Here is a 23,004-nt window from a genome sequence, read left to right on the forward strand (position 1 = left end):
GGGTTTTACTACATCTTAAAATCAGTAAATTTTAAAAATGATGCATTGGTGTTCTTTCTATACCCAACAACTACTATTTTCTATATAAAAGCTTCCAAAGCACTCTTCCTGCCGTTATTTATTTTTCCCCCAGGCAGGAGAAGTGTCTCTCCAGTTTGAGTTTGTGTTGAAACCAGCCTCGAGTTCCACGTGTCCTCAGGGATCTGTGGATTTCTGTGTGACCAGGTGAGTACCCTGAGGAACTTGTAGAGACAGGTCCCAGCTGCTTCCACTGTGCAACACTGCTGAGGGGCCCTTTATGTGCTCAGGTGACACCAGGAGTCTCCAGGAGTGAGGGTTAAAAAGTAAAGTATTTCACTTTCTTCTAAAATACTCACATGTTTAAAATTCTGGTTAAAATTTTTTTTTGCATTTGGTTCAAAACCAAGACGATGATATGGGGGCTCCTGGGTGGCTCAGTCCGTTAAGCATCTGCCTTTGGCTCGGGGTCCTGGGATAGAGCGGTCCTGGGATAGAGCCCCATGTGGGGCTCCCTGCTCAGCAGGCTTCTCACTATCTCTGTCTCTCTGTCAAATAAATAGATTTTAAAAAAATCTTAAAAAACCAAGATGATGTGAAAAGGTATATGTTACAAAATCTTGCCCTCACCTGTTCTTCCATCCTATTCTTCCCTTAGCGACCTCTAGGTAATGACTTTTCATGCTTTATCATGCATTATACTTCTAAGTTTTCAACTGAATACAAGCAAATATATTCTTGTTTCCACTTTACTCATACAAAACATTGTAGTACCATGTGCATTTTTCTTTGTTTTACTTTTTTCCCCTTAACATATACTGGAGATTTTTCCATTATTAGTTCATGCTTTGCTTCTTGTAGTGGTGAATAGTGTTAAAAACCAAGATCTAAAAAAACGAAAAAACAAAAACAACAACAACAACAAAAAAAAAAAAAACAAGATCTAGATGCCAAGTATGCTAACTAAGTGGTCCTGGAGTAGCATTCCTTCTAGGACTTTCCTTGGATATAGTTAGGAAATATATGTGTGGTTTTGGCAGGAGGGTGCTGTTGTTGCTTAAGATTTTATTTTTAAGGAACCTCTACACCCCAGGTGGGGCTCAGACTTACAACCCCAAGATCAAGAGTCCCATGCTTTACCTACTGAGCTAGCCAGACACCCAGGAACTAAATGTTTTTTAAAATCATGAGTTTAGGGGATCCCTGGGTGGCTCAGTGTTTTAGTGCCTGCCTTTGGCCCAGAGCATGATCCTGGAGACCCAGGATTCAGTCCCACATCAGGCTCCCTGCATGGAGCCTCCTTCTCCCTCTGCCTGTGTCTCTGCCTCCTATGTCTATCACAAATAAATAAATCTTTTAAAAAAATCATGAGTTTAACATGGTATTTTTAATTTAGTTTTAACTTTGCAGTGGTGTTTCTCCTTAACTTTTTAATTTTATATTATTTATATGTCATATTTAAAATATTGGCTCCTAACAACTTTGATTTATTTACTGAATGGTATTCTCCTGCACTATGTATAAAGGATGACACTCAGAAACATTGCTACACATATCCAGCAGCCCCACTTCTGGAAATACACTCTGCATGTCAACCTCCCAAAATACAAGATAATATGAAGTTATTCATGGGAGTATTATTTCCAAACAGCAAAAGATGAGAAGGAACTCGTGTCCATCAGTAGGAAACAGGCAGAATTAGCAATATACTTTGTCCCCGGTTGGTAAAGGGTTGTGCTTGGGAATGTGTGACGACCACCTGGATGGGAGGAAGGTGCCCTGGGACCCAGTGAAGCTGGGGACTTGAGTGGGGTGGGACAGGCATGTGCTGGTCGTACTGGTCAGGACAGAAGAGGACAGGTTATGCCTTCACGTGCCCTGCGCCCATCACCTGCCAAGCAAAGTGAAGACCCAGGACTGGAGAGCCCACTTGCATTTTGAAGGAGGACATGGCGGGCAGGCTGAGGCAGGTTCTTCCTCAGTAGCCGGGAGAGGGAGAGAGACTGGGAAGGCTTCCTGTTTCCCGTTTCTTCCAGAGCCTGGCCTGCGTGCACTGTGGGGACAAGAGCACGAGCATCCAGGTTCTCTGTCTGAGTCACAGGATGGCGGCCATGGTTCTGTCTCCCACCTGCGGTACGTTGGGGGCCCCCAGAGCCCCGGTGTTAAAGGCCCCTGCACCACAGAGCAGGAAAGGAGGGGCTGAGTGGTGAGGCAGGAGTAGAGGCCCGAATGTCCGGGGGTCCCTGGGACTCCAGGTGGTTCTTGGGATTTGGGGGTTTGGGGATTTGAGCATCCGTGGGGGTGTCACCTGTGTGGTGAATGTGGGAGAGCCTTTGAATTGTACCTTTCATTCTTTCTATAAACTTGATAAAGTACAGTGCTGTCCCTTGAACTTCAATTTCCTCATCTGTGAAATGGGAATAATAATGTCTTCCTCCAGGGCAGTAAGAGCCTTGGGCCTATTTTCTGGCCCTGGTGAGAAAGGGCTATGCCCTCGTGTCCTGGGAAAGCTGTGTGTGTGTGTGTGTGTGTGTGTGTGTGTGTGTGTGTGTGTGTGTGTTGGGGTATGGCCAGTTACAACTAAGTGGGGGAAGCCTCCAAACTGGTGAGTGCTAGAGTATAGAGCAATCCTAGATTCTTCTGACCCATTTCTTCTTCTCCAGCTCAGCTTTCCCTGTACTCGGCCTCCCCTCAGAGAGGATGCGCGGAGGGGGAAGGGTTGGCTCATGGCTTCCTGACAGGCTGGTTACCGGTGAGTCACATACTCTTTTTTCCAAATGATTATTCTTTTGACTGGAAGTTGGACTTACCTTTCTCAGCCTGGAGCCCCACCACCAAACCAGGTTCTCAGGCATTCCAAGATCTTTGGCATCTGATGGTGGATAAAGGGCTGCCCAGAAAATGTTAGTGTTTGTCAACATTTTCTGCATTTTCATAGCTTCCCCCAGGGTCACTTTATACATTAGATTATGCTGAGAGTTTTAAAAGAAAAGACATGACTGTGTCCTATAGTCAAGCAATTGATGAAGGCCACTGGGGAGTATTTCTCTGACATCTACCATGACCCAATCTTATGCTCAACCCTGAGATTGAGGGATAAGACTGCAGTTTCACAGTCTCACTGGAATAAGAGAATCACCTACGTGTTAGAGGTACGTTTAGCCTTAGGAGTGGGAGTAGGTTGACAGGAGAGGAGCACTGCAGGCTGAGCTCAGAACCGCACCCATGCATCCTGTGCTTTGGGTTCCCTGTTTCAATCCTGTCATCCTCCTGTTAACTTGGTGGGGGTGGTCCTTGGCTAAGCCATGATGTTTGTGACCGCTCAGGACTCGGTGACCTTCGAGGATGTGGCGGTGGAGTTCAGCCAGGAGGAGTGGGCCCTGCTGGACCCTTCTCAGAGAACACTGTACAGAGATGTGATGCGGGAAAACTGCAGGAACCTGGCAGTAAGGGTTTGGGGATTCCCATTTCTTCCAGAATCCCCAAACCTCCCATCTCTAGGTAAGCCTGACCTCAGCCCTGCATTTATTTCATGACCCAAGTAATAACTCTTTTTTAAAAATTCATGTAACACTTGGGGATCCCTGGGTGGCTCAGCGGTTTGATGACTGCCTTTGGCCCAGGGCGGGATCCTGGAGTCCCAGGATCGGGTCCAGCCTCGGGCTCCAGGCATGCAGCCTGCTTCTCCTTCTGCCTGTGTCTCTGCCTCTCTCTCTCTCTCTCTCTCTCTCTCTCTCTCTCTGTCACGAATAAATAATAAATAAATCTTTAAAAAAATTCATGTAACACGGAACAGAAAATATTTTTAACGACAATTCAGTGATTTTTAGTAATGCCACAGTGTTATGCAACGATCTTTAATTCTAGAACATTTTGCACCAAAAATAAACCCTGTAATCATTAAGTGGCCACACCCTTTCCCACCCACTCCGGCCATTGGCTACCATGGATCTACTCTGTCCTGTGATTTTACCTATTCTGGACATTGCATATAAATGGAATCATACAATATATAATCTTTTGTATCTGGCTTCTTTTGCTTCGAATAATGTTTTCAAGGTTCAGCCATGCTGTAGCATGTAACAGAACTTTACTCCTTTTTCTGGCTGAACATTATTCTATTGTGTATAAAAACCACTTTTTGAGTACCCCCTCATCAGTCGATGGACATTTGAGTTGTTTCCACCCTTTGGCTACTGTGAAAAGTACTGTGCTATGAACATTCACATTTTTGCCAGAACATTTGCTTTCTTTTTTTTTCTTTACATATAGCTAGAAATGGAATTTCTGGGTCATATGGTCATTCAGTGTTTAGCTTTTTGAGGAACCTCCAAACTTTTTCTTTTCTTTCTTTTCTTAGATTTATTTATTTATTTTAGAGAAGGAGGAGGGGCAGAGGAAGAGAATCCTCAAGCAGACTCCCTGCTGAGTGTGGAGCCCCATCTTGGGTCTCAATCCCACAATGCATGAGATCATGACCTGAGCCAAAATCAAGAGTCTGATGTTCAACTGACCATACCACCCAGGCAACCCCCAGCTGAGACCTCTGTTTTAACATTTTCAAACTTTTCCCCATGGTACCTATGCACCATTTATGTTCCCATCAGCAATGTGGGAACACTTGGTTATTTGCATTTCCCCAAAGAAGATGGATGGATGGATAGGTAGGTGGGCAAACAGATGGACAGACTGATGGACAGATGAATGTGTGAAAGAATGGGTAAATGGGTGATGAGTGGATAGGTTAGATGGATGGATGGATAGATGGGGTGAGACTGTGACCGGAACACCCACCCAGCCAACACACAGAACTGTGAGAAAGAAATGTTTGCTGTTTTAAGCCACAAAGTTTTGAGGACATTTGTTACACAGCAACAACTAACATGTGAAGTCATGTGACTCATTCAAAGCACAGGGAGCTGAAGGCAGGGAGTCTATCTCCTTACCCACTGCACTCTGTGTATAGTTTGTGCAAGGCTGTTCAAAATATTCTTTCAATCTGTGGTCCCCCACTGACCACCCACCCTGGGGTCAGGTTCATGTTGCCAGGATGACATTAAAAGTATTCAATATGTAAGTCTTCAGCATGGTGGAATGGAGTAAGATCCTGGAGATTCCCTTGTACTCTGCAGTGAACCCCTTAGTGCTTGCATCATGGGTAGTGGTTACTTACCAAATGGTATGTAAATAGTTCAATATTTAAGCCACCAGTTCAACTGTACAGGTATGTACCAGCAGATCATCAGCCCTGATTATAAAATATTTAACCTCCTGCTTCATTGTTCTGTAGAACCCATAGTTTTGTTCCTTCTTAAAACATACCCATAACTTCTAGATTTCCCTTAACACAGCCCAACCCATAGCCACAACCCCACACAGTTCACAGGTCCTTGCTTGAACACCACGCAAAAACAAGGCTATTCTCAGATAATTTATTCAGAATTTTCATATAAACAGGTAATTATCCCATATTTTACATGCAGAGCAATTTCAATATTTCCAAAAAAAAAGGCATATTCTGTACATGGTGCTACTTGGCTCTTGTAGGAAAACATTGAAAAAATATTTGAGCTTTTGGTGGGTTTTGTGTTTCTGAGCTGTTTTCCACATAAGCCGAGGCACATTTGATCCTGTGCAGCTGACAGCAGATGGGAAGTGTCTGCTGCTGACATGCAGGGCCAAGACCCCCCAGGCACACAAAGTAGAAAGACTAAACAAGCAAGCCATTCCTGAATGTGTGCATAGATGCACACTTATCTTGGAAGTTGTTCCTTCCTTCTCAAAGGGAACCAAGAGCCTCAGATTCATGATCTGGTTTTTAAGAAGGACTTTTAGGGCCTATATCCAAATAAGTATTTGGCTGGAGATTGGTTCTGGACCCTAACTGGTATGAGTTGACAGTGAGCTCAAAAAGTCAATGTTTCCCTCTGCTTCTGGGGGACCCCTAAGGAAACATTCACTTTTAGCTATAGCCCCTGAAAGTCCATCACATTCTTTCAAACACAGGAACAAATCAGCATTTGTTCTTTCCATTTCAACTTCACCTCTGGTGTAAAGCAATAGTCTAAAGAACATTCTGGAAGGCTCTCTGAAGGAACACCATTCTACATGTACCGTTTATATACAATCAGCATTTCCCTGTTCCCTATCCCCAACAAAATCATAATTCTGAAGAGCCTGAGGTGTCAGGGACTCGCCAAGTGGTATCCAGAAGACATTTAACACCAAACTTTCACTCACCGTGAAGTAGAAAAGCTATTGTACCTGGGACTACAGCACATCCATCACCTACCCAGATGACTAGCATGGACCATGCTCTGAAGGCAGTGCTGCCCACCGACCACTGTTTTGACAGCTACAAATGAACACCTCTCAACCCAACAAGCACGTTTTATGGCAGATTGCTCTGGTGGGAGAGAATGGAAGATTTGTCCATCAATTGGCAGCAGTCTCCGACAGTCCCAGGATTGCATGTGCAGACCCTTGCATCAATTCCCATACTTTCTCCCTTGTGCTCAACATCTCTCCAAGAGAACCAGCAGCATTTCTCCCTACTAGCTTGAGTAACAGGAAAGCACCAAGGATAGCTCCCAGAATACAAACATTTCCAGAAGTGTGTTTGACATCACTGGTCCTGGGAGAAAGTAATGTGCTTGCTATTCTCCTCCCGGAAGAAGAAATTACTATGTGGATTAGGCCACATTAATGAAAATGGTTTTAATAATAATGAGACATCTTTAAAAGCAAACAACAAAAAAGTGTCAACCTAAGCTGGCTGTTGCCTTTTTTACAGCTCATCACTATAAGTCCCCCCAGTACATCCCATCACTGCAAACCCCCTCCCCAGGGCAGCCATGACTTTCCAGGACCAAAGTCATTGTTAGTCAACATTATGTGATGAAAAAGGCTTGGGACCCAATGGCTGCTTGCTCTTCTCACTGCAGTAGTAGAGGCGGCTAAGGAAAATAGATGAAATCCCATTTGTGCAAGTGGGCCCAGCTCTCTCCTCTACCCCCACCCCCAGGGTAAGTGCAGAAAGGTAAGTAAGCCTGTGGGGGCAGTGTCTGAAAGTATGACAAGGGGCAGTGAGGTCTGGCAAGTATGACAACAGCCCTGCTGGTCCTTCCCAAGCTTACACATGGGTTCTCAAAGCCCCACAAGTTCAAACAAGCATTGGCCTGAAGTCAACCAAACACAGGGGTCCAAGGTTTTGTTGCTAAAAAACATACCCAGCATGCTGGTGGGTTTTGGATTAGAGTTTCTTAACATTCCCCTTTCCACTTAGAGAATAGAAATGCTACATCAGATGTTTGTGTGTGAGGTGCCCACCAGTGCAATTCGTCATTCCACTCCCAAAAAGCATCTGAGCTTAAAAGGAATAGGAACAAGCCATGGAGAGCCCAGGGCACCTCTGTCCTCACTTCAGGGGGATGCAGTGAGACAGTAGGGATGCTGGCTTTGCACCACAGCCTCTCTTTTCCCCAGCAGGAGATGGAGTATCCTCTCCTCACCAAAGGAAAGTAGCTCAGGCCTGGGCACTGCACACATCAGATACATCATGATGGCCTGAAATTTTGCTCATGTTTGGGAGCATGGTGTCAATGGATGGAGGATCAAAACAAAGTGGAGGGGGATTGAATTCAGAGAAGACTATCAGCCAGAAAAAAGATCAATGCTCACACGAAAGCCACACTTTATCCCAACTCCCTCCCTCAAAATTCTTACTGGTCCCTGGCATTTGGAATCAGCTGATACAGATTTTCCCTGATTCAGATTGGATCCAGGCAGAATTCTGAAGTCTCAAAGATGTCCATTATTGAACCATATCCTAATGATACACTGAGGTAGACTGTGCTGGAAAAAAAAAATCATTACCCCACATTCACCTGTTTATTTTTCTTTTGATAAAAATTTACATGCACTCCATTTTTTTACGAAAGTGATTTTTACAGTGATTTTTTTATATATTAAAATAAATAATTTTCCCCTAATATAAGAAAACCTTTCTGAATTAGAAAAATGTGAAAATTGTTGCTAGTGTCGTATACGGCCACTACAAATTTACTATGAAAAGAACAAAATACCTAGATCTACATGTTTTTAATTTACGTACAGACCCTCTTATATGTACAAAATAAATTTGGCGAAAATAATTTCTGTACTCTTGTTCCTTGTACCCAATCATTGAGGCTCCCCAGAAATATTTCACGTGCTGTAATTTCTCAAATCATATAAATAAGAGAGTAATAGGCAATTGGGATTTATGTCTACCTGTGTTCTTAATCAAGAAGGTTCAGAGGTCGCCATTGTCTCTATCCTGTTCTTAAGCCCACAACTTTCAAGAGAAGAGGAGAAGGAAGCAATCAAAAACTCATGAGAAAATGCTCTCAGGGATAACCCGTGGGTGATAATTTTGATGAACCAAAGTAATGAGTTCACCATGTTCTTTATTTGAGCAGCTGTGATTCTTGCCCCCAAAGGGAAGAAACTGGATTCACGCCCATTCAGAAGTTCTCATTGGCGTGAAGGTCCTTAGCAGTTTCTCCTCCAGACTCTACTCTCTTGGGGACTGCAACATCATAAGCACCTGAGAGTTCTGCTCAGGCCCCACATCTGGCCCAGCTGAGGTCACTGGGCACAGAGCAGCTTCTGGGAGGTCAACTCTGAGGACAGTTGGATGCCCTGAGGGTGGAGGGGACCAACAGGTGCATCTCGCTTCATATTGCTTAGTGTTCTCAAAGTCCATCTGGGCTGTGGCACTTTGGGATTTGATTCGGTTGTTTGCACAATAATTGTAGGCTGTGCACACCCAGTTGAGGAAGCGTGCGAGGTACACACAAGGAACCAACAGATCCAAGAGCCACAAGTATGTCTGAAGGCAGGACTCAGCTCCAGGTGGCTATCGGCTTACCCAAGCAGAAATCAAACCATCCACCAAACCCAATGGCCCACACCCTCAGCATGGCCTCATCATGTCCAAAAGGGTCAGCAGCTAATGTGGCTTTATTCCCAGAAAAGTGGATGCCTTTAAGACCAAACAAATCAGCCACTGGTGCCTCGCACCCCCTCTGCACACAGGCAGACCAATCCACAAGCCCTCCCCCCACCCCAGGAAACAGGGTAATAACTTATGAGGCTGACGTTGGAGAGTTTTAAAAAATTAAATATGTTACAATATATTCTCAAAACTTTTAATCATCTCAGTTCTTTTTTTTTTTTTTTCTTTTTTTTCTTTTTTTATGTCCTAGCTTTGTTTGGTCTTGAAAAGATCCACTATCACTCCAAACTACTCCCTTGGCTCCCGGAAAACATTTTTCACCAAAGTTAAGGGAGAAAAGACTCCTGAGACTAGGCTTGGGGCAGAAGAATCTGTGGAGGGCACAGTCTCCCAGTAAATAAAAAGGAAGGAGATGGGAGGATCAGGAGCTCGAGAAGAACAGAACCTTCATGAGCCGACCCCCAAAGCATCAACTCGGCATGAACACTTTGCACACGCATGACTGTGTGCACATACACACACACACCAGCCATGTCTAGCCTGGACATACACACACACATATACACACAGACACACGTGAGCCACACGCTGGGACTGCAGATCCTTATCAAAAGTATAAAAGCAGCAGCTATTGGTCAATTTGAGGAACTGATTTTTGTGAAGAAAAAAAAAAAATCCTTCAGCCTGGATGAGAAAAACCTTCCCAAAGCCCGCTCTGTAAAGCCTGAAATTCTACTGGAACAGGGTTGGCTTTTTTTTTTCTTTCTTTCAAACTTTTGTTCCACAAACAAGTTTTATGCTTTATACTGTAGCTCAGATACCAGGAAAAAAGAAAAAAAAAGAAAAAAAAGGAAAGAAAAAAGAGATTTGTAAAAACAGGTGCTTGCTTTCAATCTACTAAAAAAAAAAAAAAAAAAAAAGTAACATCCTGGCTTAAAACCTCAGTTGTCTACAAGGACAGCAGCCAAGGAAACCCCTTCTCTTCCAGGGTCACAGTTAAATTCTCCGACAGCTAGTCAAATTGGCAAACAAATGTGTTTTTAAGTCATAGATGAACAGCAATGGATAGTAATGATCTCTGAGCTCCGTTTGACACTGTGGCAGATTCGTATGAGAATCCTGAGTTTTCTGGAGGCCTTCAAAGCAGAGGAAATTGAAGACGGGATCCCCTCCCCCAAGACAGGCGCTGTTAGGAAGGATTCGACCTTGGCAGAGTCAGAATCCGTCCATTTTTCTTGCCCCCGTTCATGTGAGTGTAGGGGATGTGCTCCTCGTAGCTCCGCTTTAGGCCCAGCGAGGACCCTGCATCCCGGCCCCCGGCCTCCTCCCTCTGAGAGTGTGAGGCCCGATCCAGGGGGACACTCTCCATGTCCTCAAACTCCATCTCCAACTCCTCGCTCTCGGGTGCCTTGTTCTCCTCGCTGTGGAAGAAGGAAACTTCTGGAAAGCTGGGGTGCAGATCATCCTTGAGCAGGTCGACAATCTCCAGGAAGGTGGGCCGCATCTTGGGATTGAACTGCCAGCACATGCGCATCAGGTCAGTGCTGCAGGACAGAGGGACAAGTCAGGAATGGCCCCGGGGCATCCGGCCAAGCAGTCCCCACCCCAACCCTGTCCTCTGTGTCCCACACCCATGATGACAAGTGCCAATATCAGAAGGCGGCCACCAGTGCAAGCAACGGGCAAGACAGAAACAGGATTTCCCAGGTGAGATCAGGAAGGGCCCCTCTTGATGCAGCCACATGTTTTTCTCTTTTTTTCTAGTTTTTTTTTTTTTTTAATATATTTTATTTATTCATGAGAGACACAGAGAGAGAGGCGGAGACACAGGCAGAGGGAGAAGCAGGCTTCATGCAGGGAGCCCAATGTGGGGACTCGATCCAGGGATCCCAGGGACTTGATCACTACCTGAGCCAAAGGCAGACACTCAACCACTGAGCCACCCAGCCATCCCCATTTGGTGCATTTCATAAAACTTAATACCTACTGGGGCTGTTGAAAGGCTTCCCTGTGCCAATGAGCACTCTTTCTAGGGTCCAAGATCCTTCAGGGTTGAGATGCTTGAGGCTTGATGGGGCAGCTAAGTGGACTGAACCTAGCGAACCATGTTCTCTGAGCAGCCATCCTGCAGGCCTAGCACTCGTGACTTCCAGGGTGCTGGCCAGGGGTTACAAGAGCACACAGTACAGGTGCTGGGGGCTTGGGATTTCTATTTTACCGCTTCCTCTCCCACTGTAACTTCTAAGGCAGGGTTTGGCAAATTTCCCACCCGTGGACCAAATCTGGCCCCCTGAAGTGTTTTTGTAAATAAAGTTTTATTGGCACACAGCCACACCTATTCATTTATGTACTGTTCATGGCCATCTTCATTCTACACTGCAGAGTTGCATCACTGCAACCGAGAGCCACATGGCCCACAAGGCTGGAAATATTTATAATATGGCCCTTTAAAAAAAAAAAAATATGGCCCTTTAAAGAAAGTTTGTGGGGATGCCTGGGTGTCTCAGTCAGTTAAGCATCTGCCTTTGGCTCAGGTCATGATCTCAGGGTCCTGGGATCGAGCCCCACATCAGGCTCCCTGCTCAACTGTGTTGAGTCTGCCTCTCCTTCTCCCTCTGCCCCTCCCTGCCGCTTGTGCTCTCTGGCTCTCTGTCAAATAAATAAAAAGAAAAAAGAAAATTTATGGACCTCTGCCCTAGGGCCTACTTCATTTCCCTGGTCCTGAAACTACAGGCAGCTGCTCATGGCTAGGAAAGGACTTTCAAGAAGCAACATTTAGAAATAACTGCTCAGAGTTTCTAAATAACTCTGCTTCATACTTTTTCCTATGAGGTCCCCTTCCAAACGAGTTTTCTAAATTAACAGTCTTATTCTTTGGGGGATGAAGCCTCCAAATGGTCTTTCCCCCTGAATTTTCCAGGAGGGGAAACTTTTTTCTTAAGAAACATTGATAAAGGACATTATATGCAAACAATCTCGTAGAACCAAAACATGAAGAAAATTTAGTTTGCACTCAATTCTCCTACAGATCTCACCTCTTGCCTTTTCTATCCGGAGACATTTGGAAACAATAGATGCACACTCTTTACACTTAACATTTTAACATAGGCTTATCCACCAAGTTGTAAAATATTTTTATAAGCATCATTTAAAATTTCAATTGCTACATCATTTTAATTTATAAATTTACTTGGCAGTTCTCCTGTTGCTGGGTATTTAGATCACTTCAATCTTTTTGAGACTTTAAATAATATTGCTCTAGGGGCACCTGGTGGCTCAGCCAGTTAAGTGTCTGTCTTCAGCTCAGGTTGTGATCTCAGGGTCCTGGGATCGAGCCCCATGTCGGGCTCCCTATTTGGCAGGGAGTCTGCTTCTCCCTCTGCCTCTGCCCCTGATCATGTTTTCTCGCTCTCTCAAATAAATAAATACAATTTTAAAATAACATTGCTCTGAGCAGCTATTAACAACAGGGGGATAAGAAGGATTATCTAGCCAAACCACTGCCAGCACAGAGTATTAAAGCTCTCTTTTCTTTTGTTCTTCCTTCCCTTTTTTTGCTAATTTAGGAAGATAGTATTTTCCTTCATTTTACTTTATGTTTATCAGACTATTAGTAAGACTGGACAAGTCTGGAAGTGTTTAATGGCCTGTTTGTGTGTCTTGGTCCTATAACAAAAAAAATTGTTTTTTCTGTGACTAAAATTTACAACAAAAATTGGGGGAGTGGGGAGATAGGTAACACATCTCCCTGACCAAAAAATAATTCTAATGTTTATGCTTATGATTTTTTTTCCCAATTCTGTTGAGATATAATTGATATGTCAGATTATATTAATTCCCTGACAAAATGTAAAGTATATAAAGGATCGACAGTTAAGCAGAAATATCCCACCCCAGCCACCCAGTTGCCTTCTCCCGTGGTAACCACTGCTGTGGGGTTTCTTTATAGCCTTCCACAGACATGATATGCAAGACAGCACACGTGTAAAGATGTGACGTGCATATATGTAGTATGATGTGCAAAAAAGTGTCCATGCGAAGACACAACATGCTAACACCAGCTCACGTGTAGACGTAAGACACACAAACCAAAGGGTGATGCCTTTTTGATGAAGAGCCCGCGCACTGCACTCTTTCTACACTTACACTCTCTCTGGACAATTGTCGGGTTGATCCAGATACCCTCCGTCCATGACAAATTTCAACACCTGTTCATTAGACAGGCCTTGGTAAGGCTGCTCTGCCAAGCTGGTGATTTCCCAAAGGACCACGCCAAAGGACCTGCCAACGACAGTTGAAAGTAGTAACAAAAAAGCCATTAGAGCACACGCACACACACACACACACACACACAAACACACACACACACAAACACATGCCCCCTTTCTTGGTTTCCTAGAACGCGGTTGGCCAGTTAATTAAACAATTCATGCTGCATTCAGAAATGCCTGTATTAGTGTCAATCGGATCACAAGTAGCCGTGCAAGGGTCCTCAGACAGGACATCCCCTTCACTTCCCGGATCAAGAGCCTATGAGGAAGGAAGGCGGGTTTTAACTGGCCCCTTCTTGCCGGTCACACTGGTGGGAGGACCTGGTATTCAAGCCCAGCATTCTGTCCGCCAATCCATGCACAACTCACCACATGTCAGAAGAAGTGGTAAAGACCCCGTCCTTCAGGGACTCCGGTGCCATCCACCGCACGGGGAGCAGACCCTTGCCTCCTTTCCGATAGTAATCCGTCTCATAGATGTCTCTGGTCATCCCAAAGTCTGACAACAAATGATTCACATGGTCTTAACCCTTAGCCTACAGTCCAGGTGTCTCCATATTTACTGCCCCATGCCTTGGAGAACCTTCAGATGGGCTCACCTGCCCCAGGTGTATGCTCACCTAGGTGGCGGTCAAGTCCAGTGAGAATGGATTCTGAGGGTACTCATGGGGAAATAGAGGGAGAGAGTGGACCACCAGGTAAGGGGAAGGATAAGGAAGCACCAAGTGGCCAAGAAGCAACATTCTGGCCCACAGCCTGGGAATCCCATTCTCAGCAATACTTCCTTCCCACCCATCACCTTGCAGTTATCCCAAACCGAAGTTTTGGGTCTCTGCAGCCAACATGCTCTTCTCTGCTAGGTATGGGCCCCCCACCACCCAGATGCCCAGCTTAAAACCCAGGATTGGGTCCCCTTTTGACCTTTCTCCTCATACCCACATCTACAACAGCAGCGCGTCCTACCCACTCTTCTTCCACATCCTGCTCTAATCCAACTCTTCCTCTCCATCACTCCAGCCCCGCCCCAGGCTCACTGCCAGTTTCACCTGCAGGACCTTCCCCCCATCCTGACCCGGACAGTCCACTGCACAAGAGAAGCTACAGGATCATACTATTTCTTGTTTCCCATGGCTAAGGGAAGAGGTCTTTGGGGATTATAAGGAGGATGCCACCACTTCTGGCTTCCCTTGCTGATAATGTCGTTTTGGGGTCATAAATAGGATCACATCACTTCTAGCTTCCTACTGGCTCCTTGGGATGATACCTCGGTGACTAATTGACTAATAAGGCCCTTCCAGGTCTGCCTCCTGCCTCTCTCCCTAACCTCACATCTCATTCTGGTCTGTTCTCCTCCACGTTCCTCTAAATTCACCCCACATCAACCATCCTTCTGGCCTCAGGCCTTGGCATATGCTGGAGTGCCCCCTGGCATGCTGTCATTCAGGTCAACTCATCCTACAAGTTTTGGCCCAAAGCCTGCCTCTCTGCAGAGAGAGGTGTCTCCTCTCTACGAAGGAACTCTGTGTTCCCTTCAGGACTCCTTTCCCAGCCTTCCTTATCTTGTTTATACAAGCTCTATGTTACTGTTCACCCTTGAATGGCCCTGTCCAGTGGAACGTTCTGTGATGATGATGAACACGGTCTACATTTACACGGCCCGATATGGCAGCCAGCAGGCTCAAGGTGGCGACTGAGCGCTTGAAATGTGGCCAGTGCAGCCAAGGAACACATTTCCAATTCTATTTAATTTAAGTTACCTTAAATGTAAATGGCCAGGGGCTGGGGGATACAGATAAAGAGCACCTCCTGCATGAGGGCAGGAAAATCGTGGTGACTTATCCATCGCCAGTCACATCTATGGGCTCCTAGAGTGGTGGCTTCCACTGACGGGGAACACAGTTATGCAGAGCAGTAAACACGCACGCCCACGTGCAAATGCAATTAAACTACAGTGTGAGGACCAGGGGCCCGCTCTGCACTACTGGAAAAAGCTGAGCTGACCCCTTCCGAAATCGAACCTGGCCTGGGCCACATGCTTCAAAGCAGAAGGCCAGACAAACCTCCAATTTTGACAGTGAAATCGTGGGCGACCATGCAGTTTCGGGCTGCTAGATCCCGGTGCACAAACTTCTTGGCGTTCAGGTAGGCCATCCCGTCGGCGATCTCCGCCGCCATCTGAATCATCTCTTGCAGGGTAGGCGGAGGGCGGCCGGGGTTATTCTAAAGTCAAAACACAGGGTTGGGTTCAGGGTCTCGGGTGCCCGTCGCCAGTGGGGGGGGGGGGGGGGCGGAGCCCTGCTGGGTCCCCAGGGCCAGCTCACCTCAGCCTCTGGCCGCAGGGAGCGGAGGTAGCTCTTCAGGTCTCCATGAGCCATCAGCTCCATCACCACCAGCGTCGGTTGGCCTTTGGACACCACCCCCAGGAGGCGGACCTGTGAGGCAAGCACGGGGGGTCATCTTGGGTGAGGGCCTGGGGGAAGGTTTCCACCCACCAAGGTCTCCCCCGTCTGACGTCTGTGTTGCACACGGCACCCCATGTGGGGGGCCCTGGTCTGTCCGGCTCAAATGCCAGGGTCAATGCCTTGCTGGGACGGGGGAGGGAGGAGGGATTCTGGACTCTTGGTCTGGGGTGGGGGGAGGAGCAGACAGCAACACTCTGAGGCGGCCCCTTGGAGAGCTCCTTGGTGTCCCTGAGCACATAAGGCATGTCCCCACCTCCAAGGCTTTGCACCTGCTCTTCCCTCTGCCTGACTCTCTGGTCCCCGACATGTCCATATAGCTCAATCCCTCCATCCTTTTTCTTTTAAGATTTTATTTATTTATTCATGAGAGATGTGGAGAGAAAGGCAGAGACATAGGCAGAGGGAAAAGCAGGTTCCTTGCAAGGAACCTGATGTGGGACTCGATCCTAGGACCTCAGGATCATGACCTGAGCCAAAGGCAGACACTCAACCCCTGAGCCACCCAGGCGCCCCTCGATCCCTCCATCCTTAAAACACCTCCCCCACTCCCACATTCCCAGCCCCCTGACTCTGCTCTGCTGTTACATCCTGCCACACCACAGCATTGACTCCTAACATCCTCCAAAAGGAACCCATGGGTTTACAGTCGGACTCCACGGCTGTACAGGAAGCTCCACAAGGGCAGGAATCTGCTGCATCCAAGAGACGAGAATGGGCCTTAGCATGGAGCTGACCCCATTTAACAACACACGGTGAGGAAGAAAGGACACAAGGCTCAAGGCTCATGGAGAAGCAATGGGACCGCCATGGGTGCAGAAGAGCATGAAGAGGCTGTGCTGACTTGGAGGGGATGAGGTGAACCACATGAGGTGGGGAGGGCCGCTGTGGCCTTGGGGACTCTGCTGCCACCCTGTTCTCCCAAGCCTCTCTTTCCCTCCATCCCTCGCTCCCTCCCCCACGCTGTGCCCGCAAGCCCGCCAGCCAGCCTTGGTGTCTATGCAAGGCCACTTGTCATTGCGGTATTCCTGTCCCCCTCCCCCAGAAGCCCCTCCTTGTTCCTTGTGAACCTAATCCTAATAAAATTCTGAGCAAATTGAAAAAAAAAAAAAAAAACACATGAGGTGGTTCACCTCATGTTTAAGGGTTACAAGGGGGCCCAGGAAGAGGGAAGACACAAAAGATTCTGGAGAGCAATGGAATGAGTCTGGCTCCGGGCAAGGTGGGAGAGGATGTGATTAGAGAAGGACAAAGGGGGCATCTGGGTGGCTCAGGGGTTGAGCATCTGCCTTCAGCTCAGGGCATGATCCTGGGGTCCTGGGTTCGAGTCCCACATCGGGCTCTCCGCAGGGAGCCTGCTTCTCCCTCTGCCTATGTCTCTGCCTCTCTCTCTGTGTCTCTCATGAATAAATAAATAAAATCTCTAAAAAAAAATGAGACAAGGGAGAAGGTAGGCACCGGCCCCCACACCTTTAGGATGCTTGGCAGAGCAGGAGCCAGGCCGGTGGCAGGCTGGTGTCCTCCTGCACTGTGCAGTCGGAAGAGGGGGGACGGAAGATGTGGGATGGGGAGCGTGCACGGAAGGAGGCCTCTGGCCGCTTCCAGGGCAAATGCAGGACTCACCACGTGGTGACAGGTGAAGCCCTTCATGACTGACGCCTCGTTGAGAAACTCGATCCTCTCTCGCAGGCTGGCGGACTCGTTGACGGTCTTGACGGCCACACGGGTCTCGGGCTCACCCTTGACGATGTCCCTGGCGTTGCCCTCGTACACCATGCCGAAGGAGCCTTGCCCCAGCTCGCGCAGGAGGGTGATCTTCTCCCGCGGCACCTCCCACTCGTCCGGCACATACACAGAACATGGAAACACTGCTCCTCATTTATCTACGCGGCATCCTCGGCCGACCCGCTGGAGGGACCCCCAGCTGCCTCCCACCTGAGCCCCCCAAACCACCCTCCCCCAGCAAATGTCTACTAAGTGACTTCTGTGGTCCAGGACCTGTGCCGGGCACTGGGCACAGAGCCAAGGACAGGACAGGTGTGGGGCTGCCCCCTTCTCGGAGGGGACAGCCAAGGCTTGGGAAGGAGCCACAACCCATCCAGGGTCCCCGCCAGGAAGTGCCGAGCTGAGCCTGCCTCCTCATCCTTTCGATCTGATCTCAGAGCCCAGCCACCGAACGACCCTACTTCCCATCTCAGGCTGTCGTTTCTGTAAAGCGCCAAGGGGATGGGAGGCCACCCAGCCTGCCAACCGCTGGACATGTGACGGAGGCCATGCAAGACCACCCAGCACCAGCTGATGGGTCGGCAGGCAGCCTGCAGCCATGTGAATGAGCCCCGGCGAGACCAAAAAATTGGCCCCGCTGAGCAGATCCCAGGTGGCGGACCCACCAAATGGTGAGCTAATAGATGCCGGCTGTTTTAAGCCACTAACTCTGGGGTGGTTTGTTACACGGCCAACAATTTGCAGACGAACGCACAAAGGCCTCATAAGAAAAGCCAAAATGGTTCCTGCCTTCTTCCAAAGGGGGGCTAAATTGTGTGTTCCCCCCAAAAATATTTATGTTGAAGTCCATTCTGGTAGCTCAGAATGCGACTCTATTTGAAGACAGGGCTGGTCAACCAAGGACCAGCCTGTACACCCCAGAACCCACTGAGATCATTCAAAATAGCCAGTCCTCGATCTCACCCTGCCTTGCCTTGCCCTCCTGAGGAGACCACAATGAAGATGCTCATCCACCTTCTCCCACACTCCCTCTGCCTCCTGCCTGACCCCGGGGCTTCCCTGTGTGGTGCCCCATGCCTTATCAGACCTGATCAAAACAAATCCTGGGTATCCTTAAAAACATCACCTCTGTATCCCACAGCAGTGTCCTACCAGGCAACAGTGCCCATGCCTCAAAAGTCACTTTTTTATTTTTTTTTTGGCTGCACGAAGTACTTTGGAAACATAACGTGGCATGTGCTTTCTCCGCTGAAGGAACAACCAAGCCTTACCTCTAGGGGCTGCTCAATGCCCTTTGGTACAATCAAGGGAAATTGAGTCGGTCCTATACTCCCACCACCAGCATCAGCGTCACATCCGTGTTTGGCTCCTGCTAGCAGCAGGTGTGTCCCCGGCATCCACATGGTCCCCTGTCTGCCCCATCTTACCCTTCATTCTTGTCCTCCCCACCCCTCATCTCCCGTCTCTCATTTTGGCTTCCGACTCCCATTGGCCAGCCTGGATGGCAAGTCCATACATGGCTCTCTGACTCTGACCCTCGGCACCGTCCCTGGCACAGGTCCCAGGATCCACACTCCTACAGCTGAGACACCAGATTCTCAGCCCAGTTCACGGGTCCCAGACCAGCTAGACCAGCCCAGCCATACACCAGGTGCTTGGCTGCTCAGAGTAAGGCGGTCTGCAAGGGGCAGGTCTGCAAGCTCAAGTGAACAAGAGAGCTTGTGTCAGCCTCCCCGGGTGTCAACCCCTGACTCCACTTGACAGTGATGGCCAAGGAGCCCAAAAGGCAGGATTCTGGCCACCGAGGGGTAAGGGGATGGTACTCACCATCACTGGCACTGAGGTACTCAGGGTTTGAAGAAGCATACAGCGGTCCCAGTGGCCCATCCGGCTGCCTGGAGGAGAACAAGGAGGACATCCCAGCTTGATATTCTCACAGGACTCTGGGTCACTCGCAGGGGGAATATAGGCTCCTCAGTGCAAACAGCAACCCTTACCAGGTGCATCCATGTGATCCTGGATATGGTCCAGGGTGTTAGGAGTGGGAGCCCATCACATGGCTACTTCCGTGCATCAACATAGGACCACAAACCATAACTTACGGTTGCCCATATAACACCTAAAGGCCACTCACCCTTTACTGTTCTCATCCCAGCTCATGAGAAACAACTGCTAAATTTTCAGGAAGTTTGAGAGCAGGCTTTGAATACAGCCATCGTCCAAAATTACATGATATCGGCTTATAATTAAATAAAATGACATTAAAAGCAAAACTCACCACTTCCTAATTATCATGTTACTTCTTACTACCATCAGTGTCATGTCTGTAGCTTGAAACTGGCCACAGTGGTGATATTTACATCACAGAAAGAAACAGGAAGCTACAAACCAAGACTCCATCTATCATTCTGTTGTCTATCCAGGCTTGAGGAAATGATGGCAAAAAAATATTGACAATGCAGAATAAGCATAAAAGTGTGTCATTTCAGGGCTCCTGGGGGCTCAGTCAATTAAGCAGCTGACTCTTTTTTTTTTTAAGATTTTATTTATTTATTCATTAGAGACACACAGAGAAAGGCAGGAACACAAGCAGAGGGAGAAGCAGGCTCTCTGCAGGGAGTCCGATGTGGGACTCGATCCTAGGACCTCAGGATCATGACCTGAGCTAAAGGCAGACACTCAACCACTGAGCCACCCAGGCGTCCCAAGAGGCTGGTTATGATCTCGGGATCCTAGGATCGAGCCCTGCGTTGGGCTCCCTGCTGAGCATGGAGTCTGCTTGGGATTCTCTCCCCCTCTCCCTCTGCCCCTCCTCCTGCTTGCTCTCTCTCTCTCTCTCAAAGAAATAATCTTAAAAAAAGAAAGCATGTCATCTCCGTAGCCACGATGTTGCAAATGGCAAAAAATTTTTGAGAAAATGTTCCTCTGGCATTTAAGAGTTACTCCTTGATTGAGTGAAGTCACCTCTCTATTGATGAACCTACACATCTTAGTTCATTTTTCCCTTACTCTTTAATGAAAATAAGACATCAACCAACATTCAGGTTGGAATTACACTCATTCATCACCTGCAGCCATAGGTGGACTGGTAGATACAAAGGTTCGGGGAGGGGAAGAAAATCAACCAAAACATGTGGGGAGAATCAACCAACTAGAGGGAATTTATGATAAAGAGCCCTATGTACTGTATTATGATCATTACCTGTACGTTGTGTGCTATCTATATCCCTCGTGTCAGCAACATTTTGGGGGGAGGGGGTCAGCAAAATTTATAATGAGCTTAGCTATAGCTCTCTCTGTATCTAGGCATACTTTCTTTTCTGGAGAGCCAGTCTTTCACCATTTACCAGTGCACCACCGTACCCACCTCTTTCTCAGGAACAGGTAAATACTTCCAATCACAACACTGAAGAGAAAGACAAAGATGAGGGGGCCGATGATAATTTTTGCAATATTCGATGGGACATCTACTGAAATGGAATAAGAAAATATATGGTTCGCATCAAAATGTGTTCATATCACAAATCACACCTATGCCTATAATGGTGGGAGCCACACGCACCTGCCCCTTCTCTTGTCCCCGAGCCTCTCTGCTGGTCTCCCCAACTCTTCTTTTCCAGCAGTCCTGAAACACCGGCTGGCTCCCAGAGGCCCTGACCCCCAGACCACTGCCCACTGTCAGTCTTCTCCCCCCATACCCCACAGGGCCAGCTTCACAGACACATAGCCCAGGCCATCATCCAAGTCCCCACACTTGGCAGGGTGCTGCTCCCTGACATTCCACTGTCACCATCTTGAAAGTCTTAATAATTTTTAGGGGTGCCTGGGTGGCTCAGTCAGCTAAGCATCTGCCTCAACTTAGGTCATGATCCCAGGATCCTGGGATCAAGACCCAGGTCGGGCTTCCTGCCCAGTGGGAAGTGTGCTTCTCCCTCTCCCTCTGCTGTTCCCCCAGCTTGTGCTCTCTCTCTCTCTCTTTCTCAAGTAAATAAATAAAATCTTAAAAAAAAAACACCCAGAAACAAAAGCCTTGCCAATCCGATACGTTAAAAATTACATGTTGTTTTAATTTGCTTCTTTTTTCTTTTCTTTTTTTTTTTTTTTTTTTTTTGGTGTGATTTTGAGGTTTTCTTTCTTTTTCTTATGTTTTCTTTTATATATTTTTTTATCTTTTTTTTAATTTTTATTTATTTATGATAGTCACAGAGAGAGAGAGAGAGGCAGAGACATAGGCAGAGGGAGAAGCAGGCTCCATGCACCAGGAGCCCGACGTGGGATTCGATCCCGGGTCTCCAGGATCGCGCCCTGGGCCAAAGGCAGGCACTAAACCGCTGCGCCACCCAGGGATCCCATTATATTTCTTTTTAAATTGGCTATTTATGTTCTTTGCATATTCTTGTGTTGGGATTTATATATATCTTCTACTCATATACTATATATCTATAATATAGATATATATTCATTTTATATCAAGGAGATTAAATCTTTGTCAATGACGTTACAAACATTTTTCCCATTTTGATATTTTCCTTGCCATTTTATTCATGGCGTCCCTGGTTCTTAAGCAAGAGACTCCAAATCCTTGAAATGTCCTGGGTAATAGGAGTGTTTTTGTTATATACAAGCTTCTTGGAACATCCCTGAGCTTAGGCTATGAGAAGGGATGACCCAGGATGGGGACTGGTCACCAGCAGACCAAGCATGTGATTGGAAGGTTGGGACCTGAGCCAGCCTGACCTCCAGAGCTCAGAGGGACTGGGGATGGAGTTCCGTCACACAGCCAACGATGCGATCAGTACTGAGTACGCTAACGAAACCCTCAACACCAACGCTCAGAGAAGCTTCCTGGCTGGTGACCACATCAGAATGCCAGGAGGACAATGGGACACATCCTGATTCCAGGGAGAGAAGACGCAGGAGCCCAGTGTCCTGGACCCTCCTGGCCTTCCCCTATGTGTCTCTTCATTTGTGTGGTCCTGAGCGATAGCCTTTATAATAATAACACAGTCATTGTAATATAACACTTTCCTGAGCTCGGGGAGCTGATCTAGCAAATGACTGAATCTGGGGGAGAGGGTCATGGGAACCCCTAAGTTTGTTGCCAGTTAGAAGTTCAAGGGAGCTTGGAGAACCCCCAACTTGCATCTGGCATCTGAAGGGACGGCAGACTTGCTGGGATCCCTGCTCCTAACCTGGCAGGGTCTGTGCTAACTCTACTAGGCACCATCGGAATCATAGCATCGCACACCCAGCTGGTGTCACGACGCTCATCGCAGCCCTGACACTGGCCAGCAAGAATCACTTCCCACTTTCCAAAGTCCCACTGTGCCCAGTATGTTTGAAAATCCAGCCAGCCAAGCAGGAGCCTTGTTTCACTCCTCCCACCCAAGCTCCCACTCCTCCTGGTCTAGAATCTCCCCTGCTTCTCAGTCATTTGTTTGCTTGCTCATTCAAGTGTCTAGGCTCCTACCGCATGCCAGGATAGCCATCTTCTTTTGTCCCCACTTATACATTCTTCTAGGTCTGGGTCAAG

General features: G+C 47.5%; 1 protein-coding gene and 1 long non-coding RNA gene across 4 annotated transcripts in view; one reads left to right on the top strand and one right to left on the bottom strand.

Annotated features, from left to right (window-relative positions):
- Nucleotides 1–2,045: 2,045 nt before the first annotated feature.
- Nucleotides 2,046–4,017, top strand: LOC144290654 (uncharacterized). Its single transcript, XR_013358238.1, has 3 exons — nt 2,046–2,151; nt 2,682–2,770; nt 3,345–4,017. It is a non-coding gene; the product is annotated as an uncharacterized LOC144290654 (long non-coding RNA).
- A 1,419-nt stretch (nt 4,018–5,436) lies between these two features.
- Nucleotides 5,437–23,004, bottom strand: part of INSR (insulin receptor) — a 135,228-nt gene continuing 117,660 nt past the window's right edge. For all 3 annotated transcript variants that reach the window (XM_077860064.1, XM_077860063.1, XM_077860065.1), the window contains 8 exons: nt 20,839–20,941; nt 19,299–19,366; nt 17,370–17,614; nt 15,609–15,719; nt 15,348–15,507; nt 13,657–13,786; nt 13,163–13,297; nt 5,437–10,560 (listed from right to left, as the gene is read on the bottom strand). In XM_077860064.1, coding sequence (XP_077716190.1) covers nt 10,206–10,560; nt 13,163–13,297; nt 13,657–13,786; nt 15,348–15,507; nt 15,609–15,719; nt 17,370–17,614; nt 19,299–19,366; nt 20,839–20,941 — 1,307 coding nt within the window. In that variant the 3' untranslated portion in view covers nt 5,437–10,205. The remainder of the gene's footprint in view (nt 10,561–13,162; nt 13,298–13,656; nt 13,787–15,347; nt 15,508–15,608; nt 15,720–17,369; nt 17,615–19,298; nt 19,367–20,838; nt 20,942–23,004) is intronic.

The sequence above is a fragment of the Canis aureus genome, chromosome 19 (assembly GCF_053574225.1).
Source record: "Canis aureus isolate CA01 chromosome 19, VMU_Caureus_v.1.0, whole genome shotgun sequence".
NCBI classification, from domain to species: domain Eukaryota; kingdom Metazoa; phylum Chordata; class Mammalia; order Carnivora; family Canidae; genus Canis; species Canis aureus.